Source organism: Prionailurus viverrinus, chromosome E1, assembly GCF_022837055.1.
Source record: "Prionailurus viverrinus isolate Anna chromosome E1, UM_Priviv_1.0, whole genome shotgun sequence".
NCBI classification, from domain to species: Eukaryota; Metazoa; Chordata; class Mammalia; order Carnivora; family Felidae; genus Prionailurus; species Prionailurus viverrinus.
In genome coordinates this window covers 1,745,625-1,759,411 of record NC_062574.1, presented here as the reverse complement: position 1 = coordinate 1,759,411, position 13,787 = coordinate 1,745,625, and the positions used below count along the sequence as shown (strand labels likewise).

Genomic DNA, 13,787 nt, shown 5'->3' with positions numbered 1-13,787 from the left:
CCCAGACGAGAGTCACCAACGGGTGCTGTACTTTGCAGGCCAGAGTTGAATTAGGAACAGGATCTCCCCACAAAAGTGCTTCTTCGTGAGAAAAGAGGAAGCAGTATCTTGACGGTGGAAAATCACGGATTCCACCTTGACCAAGTATCAAAGTTAACAGCACCCCCGCAATAGGTCAAATTGATATGAAGTATTTCCTGATATGATGCCCCCAGAAAGCCACATCCCTTATGTAACAGTCATGCCGGAGAAACATACGGCAAATCCAATTGTGAGAAGCATCAGACGAGTTGAGGGAAATTCTACACAGTCGAGGGACATTCTACGTAATTGCTGGACTGTAGTTTTCAAAAATGTCAAGGACATAAAGAATCAAGACAGTTTGGGGAACTACGGGAAACAAAAGAGCTATGGTCCCGGATGGGTTCCTAGACGTGGGCGGGGAGGGTGGCGGCGGGAGCTACGAAGGACATTTTTTGGACAATTGGCGAAATGGGAATATGAACTGCAGATTGGATCATACTATCCCATCGGTATTGAATTTCCACATTAATAACCATACTGCAGTTCTGTGAGAAAATGTCTTTGTTTTTAGGCAACACACGTTGAAATTTAGTGGCGATATCTCCGAGTTAGTTCAGGGAAAACCCTCGGAGACACAGGAGACACAGGAATAAAGCCAACGAGACCAAATGTTAACAAGTGGGGAATCCGGGCCAAGCGGATCCGTAAGATTAACCCTCACCCGGTATGTTTAATGCCAAGTGTGAGAAATTGAGAAGCCTGCAGAAGGTGGCAATACCCACCAGGGAGATCTCCGCTTCCGGCAAGATGGGTGTGTCCTTCGCTGTTCCGCCCATTAAGTCCCACCAAATCCGGGACATTCTATATACACCCAAGAAGTGAAGGAATTCGCAACCTAGAAACAAAAACGTTTACTGCCGGTGGGATGAGCCCTTTGTGTTTTTTCGGTTTTGTGTATAATTTTTTTAAAAGTTTATTTACTTATTCCGAGAGAGAGAGACACAGAGAGAGAGGTAGGGGCAGATAGAGGGGGAGAGAGAGAATCCCTAGCTGTACCCCTAGTGCAGAGCCTGATGCAGGGATCAAACTCATGAATGGTGAGATCATGACCTGAGCCGAGACCAGAGTCAGATGCTTCACTGACTGAGCCACCCACGTGCCTTAATAGTAATAATAATAATAAGCCTGCTCTCTCCAGCCAGAGGACCAGGAAAGGGGTAGCCTAAGAAGGCAGAACTTGGGAAATGGCCACTCTATTCCAGACATTCTACCACGGACAAACTGTGGCCACCCCCACACCAGCAGCCAAAGGTTGAGCCTAGATTTGCACCCTCCCCAGGCTTGTCACCAGGTGCCCCAACATCCCTGCCGGGCTGGCAGACTCTCTGGGAAGGCCAAGTAGGGGAGCAGGGACTTTCACCCCAGCCAGCTGGTAACCACAGGGGAGCCTGGATGTCCATCCCAGATTGACCACCATGCGGCACCCTTCCCATCCCCACTGGGATGGCGTCAGGGGGCCCCAGGAGGGTCAGGACCGTCAGTCATTTCTGTAGCCAGGAGGTCATCCTCACCCAGGTGGCTCCCAAAGGACAGAGGTGTTAGGGTTCTCTGGGGAATATTTTATTTTTTTGATGTTTATTTGTTTTTGAGAGAGAGAGAGAGAGTGTGAGCAGGGGAGGGGCAGAGAGAGAGAGGGAGACCCAGAATCTGAAGCGGGCTCCAGGCTCCAAGCTGTCCGCACAGAGCCTGACGTGGGGCCTGAACCCACAACCCATGAGATCATGACCTGAGCCAAAGTCGGACGCCTAACCGACTGAGCCACCCGGGCGCCCCTGGAAAATATTTTAAAGCAGCCACGATAAAAAGGCTTTAACGAGAAATTATGGATGCACTTGAAACAGATCAAACAGAACTTCACCAAAGCCACAGAGGGTCTAAGGAACTAAATGGAGACTGCAGAGCTGAAAGACATAACAGCTGAGATTACAGCTCAGGGAGTGGGCCCCACAACACAATGCGGGAACAGAGAAAAGAACCCGTGACCCGGAAGATCCGACAATAGAAACCACCCATTCCGCACGACAGAGGGAAAACAGACTTAAAAGCACAAACGTCTCGGGGACCTCTGGGGCTCTAACAAAATATCTGACGTTGTGTCATCGGAGACCCAGAAACAGGAGGAAGAGGACGAGGCTGAAAAAAGTTCTCAAATGATGGCTGAAGAGCACCCAAATCTGGCAAGAAACAGACACTCACACGTGCAAGAAAGCAAGCGAACCCCCGACAGGTCACACCCAAGGATAAACTCCCCTCCGACCCAGAAACCGCACTCCGGGGGCATTTTCCCAGGAAAATGAAGACTTTATGTTCCCACAAAAATCTGTATGTGAATATTCGTGGCAGATTTATTTGTAACAGCCAACAACTGGGATCTGCCCAGTCGGCTTTCAGTTGGGCAGAGGTTACACTGTGGTACGTCCCCACAATGGAATAGTACCTGGCAATAAATACCAGTGCACGCTACAAACCGCGAACCTCCAGGGGAGTGTGCCGAGCGGACAGAGTCGACTCCCAGAGGGCATATACTGTACGATCCCATTTAAATAATGTTCTTTTTTAAAAAAAAATTGTTTTAACGTTTATTATTTTTGAGACACAGAGAGACAGAGCTCAAGCAGGGGGAGAGGGGAGCACAGAGAGAGAGGGAGACCCAGAACCCGAAGCAGGTTCCAGGCTCTGAGCTGTCAGCCCAGAGCCCGACGCGGGGCTCGAACTCACAGACCGCGAGATCATGACCTGAGAAACAGTCGGATGCTCAACCGACTGAGCCCCCCCAGGCGCCCCAACATTCTTAATGTGACAAGAGGGCAGAAATGAATAGCAGAGCGGTGGGAGTCAGGGGGCAGGAAGGAAGCGTGTGTGGGTATACAGGGGCATCGTGAGGGATCCTTATGGTGAGGACAATGTCAGTGTCTGGGTTGTGATATTGGAGCTGGGGAAAGGGCACGCGGGATCTCTTATTTCTTACGACTGTCTGGGAACCTATAACGATCTCAAAAAAAAGTTTCATTTTTAAAAATCTACCTGAAATTTAAAAAATACCTTTGTGGGGGTGCCTGGGTGGCTCAGTCGGTTAAATGTCCGACTTCAGCTCCAGTTATGATCTCATGGCTTGTGAGTTCGAGCCCTGAGTCGGGCTCTCTGCTGTCAGCTCAGAGCCTGCTTGGGATCCTCTGTTTCCCTCTCTCTGTCCCCCCCCCCCCTCCCCGCTTGCTCTCCCCCTCTCTCTCTCTCTCAAAAAAAAAAAAAATAATAATAATAATAAAAAATATTTTAAAAAAGGAAAAAAAAATTTAAATACCTTTCTAAACAATACCACTTAAAAAAAATGGGGTGCCTGTGTGGCTCAGTCGGTTAAGCATCCAACCCTCGATTTCAGCGCAGACCATGATCTCACAGTTTGTGAGTTTGAGCCCCACGTAGGATCCCTGCACTTGGGATCCTCTTCTCTCTCGGTCCCTCTCCTGCTAGCATGTTTGTGCTCTGTCTCTCAACAAACAAAAAAACACTTAAAAAAAGGAAAAATGGAAAACGCAATCTTTACCTCCTAAAGCTTATTATGTTGCAAGTAACAATTCCAACACCAATTAAAAAAAAAAAATTAGGTTTCCCCCACTCAGTGATGTCAATGGTTTCTTTCCATTTAAAAAAAAAAATTATTTCACTATTTATTTGTTTTTGAAAGACAGAGCGCGAGCAGGGAAGGGGCAGAGAGAGAGGGAGACACAGAATCCGAAGCAGGCTCCAGGCTCTGAGCTGTCAGCACAGAGCCCGACGCGGGGCTCGAACTCACGGACCGCGAGATAATGATCTGAGCCGAAGCTGGATGCTCAACGGACTGAGCCCCACCCCCTGCGTCCTGCCATTTTCTTTTTCTTTTTTTTTAGTTGTAGCTTTCCTGACATTAGCGTCATCCTAGGGCCTTATCCCCTGTGATCATAAAATGATTCAATCGCTCATCCAGGGTCACATATTTCCTGCCCACATCCAGAGAAAGCATGCCTACTTCAGTCACCCCACAGAAGCCTTGGGCTTCGTTACGAAGGGACCCACTTACCTTTTCTTTCTGACCCTGAACCAGTCTCACTCTCACGGTGGGAGACTCTGACCAGCTTCTATGTGTGGGTCCTTGTGACTGGCTGAGGCCCACTCACGTAGCTCGAATAGAATCATTCCCACCAAGAATCCTAAGGGTGCAGTAGAAGTGATTTTTCAAAAGAAAAAAAGGAAAGTTGAGTGGATCTTGAGCAGACCTCCAACTAATGTTTCCTGCACAAAGCTCTTTAAAAATGCACCTCAGGGGCGCCTGGGCGGCTCAGCTGATTGAGCATCTGACTTCGGCTCAGGTCACGATCTCGCAGTTCGTGGGTTCCAGCCCCACGTCAGGCTCTGTGCTGACTGCTCAGAGCCTGGAGCCTGATTCCGATTCTGTGTCTCCCTCTCTCTCTATCTCTGTCTCTCTCTATCTCAAAAATAAACAAACATTTTTAAAAATTAAAAAAAAAATATATTAGATGGCACGATGCCATACTCAGATGAAAGGTATGAATTAAGTGGATTTACCTAAAAAGCAGGGAAGATTGAAAGTAAGTGAACTAAGATTTCAAGAACTCAAGAAGGTAGAAAGGGGACATGAAAGTAAGCTCAAGGCCTGAGGAATTATTAAAGGTGGGAGTAGACATTCATCGTCAAAGGGAGAGGGGGAAAAAAAGAAGTCGACTAGTAAAACTAATAAATCTGGTTATTTGACTAGTCCAATAAAATAGACTAATCTTTGGCAAGTCCGATGAAGAAAAAAAAAATGGGGGGTGGGAAGAAAGAGAGAAAAGAAAAAGAAAGAAAATACAAAAAACATTAGGGGTCACGACTACAGATATGGAGATTTTAACAAACGGTGAAAGCATAAGCATTCAAACTTGCGATACTACATTTGAACAGCTACATGAAATGGATGTTTTAATTAGAAAATATCAATTAATTGGGACACCTGGCCGACTCAGTCAGTGGAGTATGTGACTCTTGGTCTTGGGGTGGTGTGTTTGAGCCCCACACTGGATGCAGAGATTAAAGATAAAATCTTTACAGAAAAATATTAAGAAAGAAAATATCAGTTCCCAAAACTGACTCAACATCAGAACTGACTTAAGGGGGGAGGATCACAAAATTTGACTCAAGAAACCTCAACACACCAAAAATGATAGTAGGAATTGGAAAGGTATTCAGGAAGCTATCTCCCAAATGGCATCAGGTCCAGATGGTTTTATGGGTCCACCTAACCTGCATTGAACAGAAAATTCCTATAATCTCTAACTTATCCAGAGAATATAACATTTTCTAACTTAATTTATAAGGGCAGCATAACTCTGATAACAAAACAAAACAAACAGAACTCAAGGGGGCTCAGTCGATTAAGCGTCCAACTTCAGCTCAGGTCATGATCTCACGGTTTGTGAGTTCGAGCCCCGCGTCCGGCTCTGTGCTGTCAGCTTGGAGCCTGGAGCCTGCTTTGGATTCTATGTCTCCCTCTCTCTCTACCCTCCCCAGTTCATGCTCTCTCTCTCTCTCTCTCAAAAATGAATAAATGTTAAACCAAATTAAAAAAAAAAAAGAAATCTATGGGCCACTTTTATTTTCTAACTTAGATGTAAAAGTTTGTATTTTATAAGTAGGCTCCATGCCCAATGCAGGGCTTGAACCCATAAACCTGAGCTCAAGACCTGAGCTACTATCATCTATAAAGAACTCACCAAACTCCACACTGAAAAACAAATAATCCAGTGAAGAAATGGGCAGAAGACATGAATAGACACTTCTCCAAAGAAGACATCCAGATGGCCAACCGACACATGAAAAGATGCTCAACGTCACTCATCAGGGAAATACAAATCAAAGCCACAGTGAGATATCACCTTATGCCAGTCAGAGTGGCCAAAATGAACAAATCAGGAGACTATAGATGCTGGAGAGGATGTGGAGAAACGGGAACCCTCTTGCACTGTTGGTGGGAATGCAAACTGGTGCAGCCACTCTGGAAAGCAGTGTGGAGGGTCCTCAAAAAATTAAAAATAGAACTACCCTACGGCCCAGCAATAGCACTGCTAGGAATTTACCCAAAGGATACAGGAGTACTGATGCATAGGGGCACTTGTACCCCAATGTTTATACCAGCACTTTCAACAATAGCCAAATTATGGAAAGAGCCCAAGTGTCCATCAACCGATGAATGGATAAAGATGTGGTTTATATACACGATGGAATACTACTTGGCAATGAGAAAGAATGAAATCATGCCATTTCCCACAACGTGGATAGAACTGGAGAGTGTTATGCTAAGTGAAGTAAGTCAGGCAAAGAAGAACAGACACCATATGTTTTCATTTGTATGTGGATCCTGAGAAACTGAACAGAAGACCATGGGGGAAGGGAAGGGGGAAAAATAGTTTCAGACAGAGAGGGAGGGAGGCAAACATAAGAGACTCTTAAATACAGAGAACAAACTGAGGGTCGATGGGGGGGTGGGGGAGAGGGGAAAGTGGGTGGTGGGCATTGAGGAGGGCACCTGTTGGGATGAGCACTGTGTTGTATGGAAACCAATTTGACAACATGTTATTTTTAATAAAAAAATATAAATAAAAGATTTTCAAAAATGGAAAAAAAAAAAAAAAAAAAGACCTGAGCTGCTATCGAGAGACAGACGCTTGACCCACTCAGCCCTACCCAGGCATCCCTAGATGTAAAAATTCTAAATAAAATGTGAGCAAGCCAACCTAGAATTGTATTAAAAGAGGGGCACCTGTGTGGCTCAGTCCGTCAAGCTTCCAACTTCGGCTGAGGTCATGATCTCACGGCTCGTGGGTTCGAGCCCCGCGTCGGGCTCTGTGCTGACAACTCAGAGCCTGAAGCCTGCTTCGGATTCTGTGTCTCCCTCTCTCTCTGCCCCTTGCCAGCTCACACTCTGTCTCTCGATAATAAATACACGTAAAAAAAAAAAAAGAATAATTCACAATGGCCAACTAGTGTTACTCCCAGGCATTCAAAGATGCAAGATTAGAAGAAAAAAAAAAATCAGAACATTAACATGTGAAGAAACTAAAACACTGGATCATTTCAGCAGGTGCCAAAGCGTATGAATCCCTCGCTTCTACGTCTGCAAAAACCTTCAACGTAGGCATCTTCGAAGAAGCCGACGCGGCCTCCTCTTACAGAAGCTGGGAAAACGCCGTTGGCTTTCCTGGGCTCCCTGGCAGCTGGGTCACCCACCGGCTTACGACCCGTCCCCCTCACACCCAGCCCTGGCTTCCCAAGGCGGTAGGTACCGCGTCAGGGCAGGGAGGCTGCGCTGTTTCCGTATCAGCAGCTGGAGCAGCTCGAGCAGCTCGGGCTCCAGTGACCCCGGTACTCTGCAGGAGCAGAGTTTTGCTCACCAGACTTGTTCCGCAGCCTGGCCCTATTCCAAGTCTGGTTCTCTAGCCCCTTACCGGGTACAGCCGGGGGAGGAGCCAATGTATTTGTAACAAATTCCCTTTCGTTCTAAGTCAGCCTGAATGTTCTCTGAGGCTTACACGAAACCCCTGACCTGTACAAATGCAGCCAAGCTCAGCAGCCCCAGGGGCCCTACTCCACACGTGGTCTCTCTCTCTCTGCAACTTGTCACCTCACTTCCTGCTGCTTGACTCCTTGCTTTCTCCATGGTTTCAGGTACTCTTTGCAGCCGGCTAATGAGATAAATGGCAGATCTGGACATTCACTGCATCTGGCTCAAGTGTCACCGGTGCTGAGCAGACAGGAGCAGGCCCGTGATGTCCCTCGTGGGGACAGTAGGTGGGACATGTTCATCATCGGGAAGAGAACCAACAGACACGGCAGCTGACTTTCTTATAGGCACCTAACTTGGTCTTGGGAAGCTTTTGTTGTTGCTGTTCTGTTTGTCTGAAGTAATTTCTACACCCAACGTGGGCCTCGAACTCATGACCCCGAGACCGAGAGTCACATGCTCCACCAACTGAGCCAGCCGGGTACCCCAAGTCTTGGAGGTCTTAAAAGGCTGTCCAAAGGAAGAAATTCTGGGCTGGAACTTCCCAGATAAGCGAGGGTCGGGCAGAAGGGAGGCCAGAGTCGGGAGACCAGCTGGGAGGCTGTTGCAGTGGGGTGTGGAAAGAAAATGGTACCTCGGACTGGCGATGGTGGCGGTGGGAACAGGAAAAGTGGATTTCAGAGAGATTAGGAGCTGAAACGAGTGTGACCAGGTGACAGGTTGGACAGGGAATGAGAGGGGAAGGGTTCAGGGTGGCCATCAGGGATCTGTCGGTACTGAGCGGCCAAACGCGTGGACGGTGGTACCATTCGCCGGGTTGGACAACAGGGGGAGTATCTCAGTTTTGAGCACGCAGCTTCAATGCCTGTGGGACATCCAAGGATGCCAAAGGGCAGGGGGACCTAGGGGTTTGGGTCTCAGGAGAGGGGTCTGGGCTAGACATAGGTTTGAGTCACCGGGGTGTAGGTGTGGTTGAAAAGCAAGGAAAAGAGCGAGGGTGATCCCAGGTGTTTGTTTAGCACAAGAGGAGGGGCGTGCGCCTGGGTGGCTCGGCCGGTTGAGTGTCTGACTTCAGCTCAGATCATGATCCCACAGTTAGTGGGTTCGAGCCCCGCATCGGGCTCTGTGCTGACAGCTCGGAGCCCGGAGCCTGCTTCGGATTCTGTCTCCCCCTCTCTCTCTCTCTCTGCCCCTCCCCACTTGTGCTCTGTCCCTCTCAAAAATAAATGTCAAAAAAAAAAAAGAAAGAAAGAAAGAAAGAAAGAAAAGGAGAGGGCCAAAGGCCAAACTCTGGGGATGAACTTCTCACGAAGGGCCAAAGAGGAATCTACAAAGAAAGTCCAGCCAGAGAAGAGGAGTGTGCGTCATGAGTCCCAAGTGGAAGAAACGGTGGCGATGTGGGTCGCAGAAAACACGTTAAGATCATAATGGAGAAGCGCCCAGTGGGCGTAGAGCGCTGGCACTGGCGACCTCGGCCAGAACTGAGCCAGTGGGGTGGGGGTGGGGTGGGGGGGACCATGCTAGAGACAGGGGGAAAAGGCAGAGGGAGGTGAGGGTCAACATTGGCGACCGTAAGAAGACAACAGTGAGGGGCAGTGAGCGGCGGCCAGAGGCTTAAAAGCCGGGCGAAGGTGGTGGTTGGAGTCCCGTCCCAGTCCGCCCGGTGGGAGAACGGAGCCACAAGGAGCGCGGGGGACAGCCGTGGAAGGAGATGATAAGGGCCTGTGTCCGGGAGGGAGACAGCTCCCGGGTCACAGGAGTCCCTATCGGGCTGGCGTTTCCTCCCCCTCCCCGAGCCCTTCCTGCCACCCGCCCGAGCAGGCCCTCCCTGGAGTTGGAAGAGCGAAGGACGGAGTCACCGTGGCAGCAGCTCTGTGCCTTCGGAGGTCTTTGCGCTGGCCCGTAAGCGGGACTTGGGGGCTGGGGGACGGGGGCCCCGAGGGAGGGGTGAGGACGAGGACGTGGTGCTGTCCAGGCTTTGGGGGGCGAGGGTGGGAGAGGGCAGCGGCGGGGGGGGCGGGGACAGGATGTGTGGGAGCTCGGTGGGCAGGGGTCCCAGAGGCTGGGGGTGGGGGTGGGGGGGCTAGAGTCTGGGCGGGGCCTGGAGCCCACTTAAGCGCCCCCCCTCCCCGGCCAGGCCCCCATGCCTCTCCTCCTGTTGCTGCTGTTGCTGCCGAGCCCTTCCCGCCCCCAGTCCGTCTGCGAGGTCTCCCAGGTGACCAGCCAGGTGGAAGTGAACTGTGACAACCGGGGGCTCAAGGCGCCGCCTCCCGACCTGCCGGCCGACACGGCCATCCTCCGCCTGGGCGAGAACCCCCTGGGCACCTTCTCCACGGCCTCCCTGCTGCCTCTGACGCGGCTCGCCCAGCTGCACCTGAGCCACAGCCAGCTGACCCACCTGCAGATGGACGGGACGCTGCCCGCGCTGGAGACCCTGGACGTCTCCCACAACAAGCTGCGAAGCCTGCCCCCGCTGGGACGGGCCCTGCCGGCGCTCAACACCCTCGACGCATCCTTCAACGAGCTGACCTCGCTGTCCCACAGTGCCCTGGACGGCCTGAGCCAACTCCACGAGCTCTACCTGCGCGGCAACAAGCTGAAGACGCTGCCGCCCGGGCTCCTGGCGCCCACCCCTCAGCTGAGGAAGCTCAGCCTGGCCGACAACAAGTTGAACGAGCTGCCCCCCGGGCTCCTGGAAGGACTGGAGGAGCTCGACACCCTGTACCTCCAGGGGAACTGGCTGCGGACCATCCCGAAGAACTTCTTTGGGGACCTCCTCCTGCCCTTCGCCTTCCTGCACGGCAACCCCTGGTCCTGCGACTGCGAGATCCTCTACTTCACTCGCTGGCTGCAGGACAACCCCAATAACGTCTACTTGTGGAAGGAGGGAGTAGACGTCAAGGCCATGACCCCCAACGTGGAAAGCGTGCGATGCGTCAACTTGGCCAACACACCCGTCTACACCTACCCGGGGAAGGGCTACCCCACCCTCGGGGATGCGGACATAGGCTACGACGAGTATGAGGACGAGGACCCCTTCGCCACGGCTGCAGCCGCGCTCTCCACCAACGCCAGAGCCCGCACAACCCACCGGCCCACATTCTACCCAACGTCTGCTGATTATCCACACAGCCAGATGCCCTATCTGTCTTCTACCCAAGAGTCCACTGAGAGTCAGAATACCTCCGTGACCACCCCGGAACCCACGACGCCCCCCCCCACCGCGGAGCCCCCCACGCCCCCCACCATGACGCCCCCCACCACCACGACCTCCCCCACCCCGGAGCCCCCCACGCCCCCCACCATGACGCCCCCCACCACCACGCCCCCCCCCACCCCGGAGCCCCCCACGCCCCCCACCATGACGCCCCCCACCACCACGCCCCCCCCCCACCCCGGAGCCCACCACACCCCCCACCACCCCAACCACCTCTGAAATAACCACATTCTTAACCACCCCCAAAGCCACCTCATTCCTTACGACCTGGCCACGTGCCACAACTACCCTCCCAGAGGCTCAGGGGGTGGCTCGAGAGAATGCCCGCGGCCCCAGAAACGACCCTTCCCTCGGCCGGGACACGTGCTGCCTCCTCCCCCTGGGCCTCTACGTTTTGGGTCTCCTCTGGCTTCTGTTTGCTTCCGCGGTCCTTATCCTGCTACTGGCCCGGGACCGCCGTGTGACGCCACAGGCCCCGGCCACAGCCACATACACCACGCATCTGGAGCTGCAGAGGGGGAAGCAAGTGCCCGTGCCCCGCGCCTGGCTCCTTTTCCTTGCAGGCTCACTGCCCACTTTCCGCTCCAGCCTCTTCCTGTGGGTGCGGGCTAACGGCCGCGTGGGGCCTCTGGTGGCAGGACGGCGGCCCTCAGCCCTGAGTCTGGGTCGTGGTCAGGACCTGCTGGGCACGGTGGGCATTAGGTACTCTGGCCACAGCCTCTGAGGCTGGGGGGTGTGGGGACCTTGAGAGGCTGTGATGTGACGGCTTTCCTGTCGGGATCTAGCTTGGGGGGTGGGGGGGTAATTACTTTTCCTTTATCCGAAGCCTCTTCTCCATAGCACGGGCACAACCTCGGCAAAGCCGCGGGGGTGGTGAGATGCGGGAGCCAGGAGCTCATAGAACAAGGCTGCCCACGCTGCGGCGGGGGAGGGTCCCAGACCGCTAGGCTATTGCCATCACCTTGGGGACGCTTCAGGAAAAAGGAGATGCACCAATCGGCACTCTCACACGTGTGTACTGAAAAGACCTGGAAAGAGACATATCGAGATGGGAGCCCGGGGCGCCTGGGTGGCTCAATCAGTTAACACTCAGCTCACGATATCGCGGTTCGTGAGTTTGAGTCCCGCGTCGAGCTCTGTGCCGACAGCTAGGAGCCTGGAGCCTGCCTCGGGTTCTGTGTCTCCCTCTCTCTCTGCCCCTCCCCTGTTCACGCTCTGTCTCTGTCTGTCAAAATATAAACATTAAAAAAAACAAACGTGAGCCCTGATGACCCCTGGGTAGCATAAACACGGTGGTTTTATTTTCTTTTCCTCTGCTTAGCATTTCCTAAGTTTTCTACCACTGTAAGGTATTTGTGTTTAAAAAAAAAAAAAAAAAAGCTTCACGAAGAAAAGTTCCTTTCCTTTGGAGAGGAAAACGGTAGCCCATCTGAGGCCCCGCTGCCCCCACCCTAGTTGGATCACTCCTCACCCAACAGCCTGGCCACCCACGCCCCCTGCCTCCTCCAGGGGGGCAGCCCCTCACCACCGCGAGCACTGGTGTCAGCTCAAAACCTAAGTTTCCTGGAGCTGCCCCCGTGCCTGGGGCCTCCGAGGAGCCAAGGCGGGGCCTCCTGCTCTGCTCAGGTCCGAGGCACGGATGGGAGTGGGGCTGGTGATGTGCCCACCTTAGTGGGTTGTACCGAGTGGTCTCAGCGAAGCCTCCCACTCCTAAGCTAGAACACAGGCAAACGGAACCCGCTTCCCCCCTGCTTCTCTCGACTCTGCCCTTTCCCCAGCGCACCGAGCCGGGCTTTCTCTCCTCTGGGGTCGCCAGCCCAAGCCAGGGCTTGCAGCCCGGACAATGGGAGTGCGAGCTGAGCCTTTCTGGCTCCAGACCCCCTTCTCCAGATGGCGCCGGCTTGAAAACCTGACCGCGCTCCTCTCCTGCCTGGAATGCTTCCCTGGATACATCAATCTTGAGCTTGGCCGCCAAGGGCTTCTATGCGCTGACCCAGCGAACCTCTTGCAACAGGCGCCTCACCACCCGTGTTCCAGCTGTTGCAGACTTCCAGATCACCGGCTCTGCAGCACTCTCCCTCTGAGCCTCTGCTCTCCTGCCGGCCAGGAGCGCTGCCCCGTCCAGCCCAAGTACCGCTAGCACAGGCCTCTCTCCCAGGCTGGGCCAGATGCCCCGCTGTTCACCGGCTCTACCTGCGTTACCCTGCGACGGTCTGCTGCTCTCCTCCCTTTACCGCCTGCTCGCGGGCCATCCTCCCCGCTGGACTTGGAACCTCCTAAGGACAAGCTCCAGGCTCCCAGTGTCTCAGAGTGGCCGCCACGGCCAGGCCAGCAGGTGCCCAGAGAGGGTAAGGCGAGAGGCAGAACTGGGAGGGCCCGGCGGGGGCGCCAGACCGCCGAGCCCCACCTCTTCTCCGGACAAGGCTCTGCCAAGGAGACGGTTCCCACCTGCTGCCTGCCTGTCCCCCGGCCTGGCTCAGGAGCCTTCGGGGCCTCAGGTTGCCCAGCCTTCCTTCCAGTTGACCTTCCAGTGCCCTTTCATGCCCCAGGATGTTTTTAGGCTCCTTGAGGCACCGCCTGGGAATCTTTCTTCTCAAGAAAACAGGGAAAGTAGTCACTCTCCGCAGGGTAGGGCTCAGATCAGGATTCTAGCTAACACACCCCATCTCCTCAAGCCTCCAGGCTTTGGGGGCCCCAGCTCCACGCTGATTTCTTTCAATCACCCTCTTCCCACAGGTCAGCCTTCCCCACTGACTCCTCGTTCCCTCCTCTTTGGGCTGCAGTAAGAGCCACGGGAGCCCGGAGGCTCTTCCTAGGAATCACGTGAGGTGATTCTGACATCCTCGGACTGACTCTAGTGGCGACAGGACCCGTGTTTTCATTTGCCTTACCTGCTGTGACGACAACGCTGTTTTACACGGCGGCGTTCGCCTCTTCTTTTAACAACTTTGC

General features: G+C 53.2%; 1 protein-coding gene across 1 annotated transcript; it reads left to right on the top strand.

Moving 5' to 3' along the window:
• The first annotated feature begins 9,362 nt into the window (after window positions 1–9,362).
• Window positions 9,363–12,975, top strand: GP1BA (glycoprotein Ib platelet subunit alpha). Its single transcript, XM_047833294.1, has 4 exons — window positions 9,363–9,520; window positions 9,756–10,999; window positions 11,424–11,526; window positions 12,943–12,975. The coding sequence occupies exons 2-4, from the start codon at window positions 9,762–9,764 to the stop codon at window positions 12,973–12,975; spliced, it is 1,374 nt and encodes a 457-aa protein (XP_047689250.1). The 5' UTR covers window positions 9,363–9,520; window positions 9,756–9,761.
• Window positions 12,976–13,787: the final 812 nt, after the last annotated feature.

Excerpts from the sequence above, each read along its gene's own strand:
- GP1BA (XM_047833294.1), top strand. The coding sequence starts at position 9,762 with ATGCCTCTCCTCCTGTTGCTGCTGTTGCTGCCGAGCCCTTCCCGCCCC. Across the intron at positions 11,000-11,423 it reads ATGACGCCCCCCACCACCAC|CCTCTTCCTGTGGGTGCGGG; the intron begins GCCCCCCCCCCA and ends TTTCCGCTCCAG. Across the intron at positions 11,527-12,942 it reads GTCAGGACCTGCTGGGCACG|GAGCGCTGCCCCGTCCAGCC; the intron begins GTGGGCATTAGG and ends CCTGCCGGCCAG.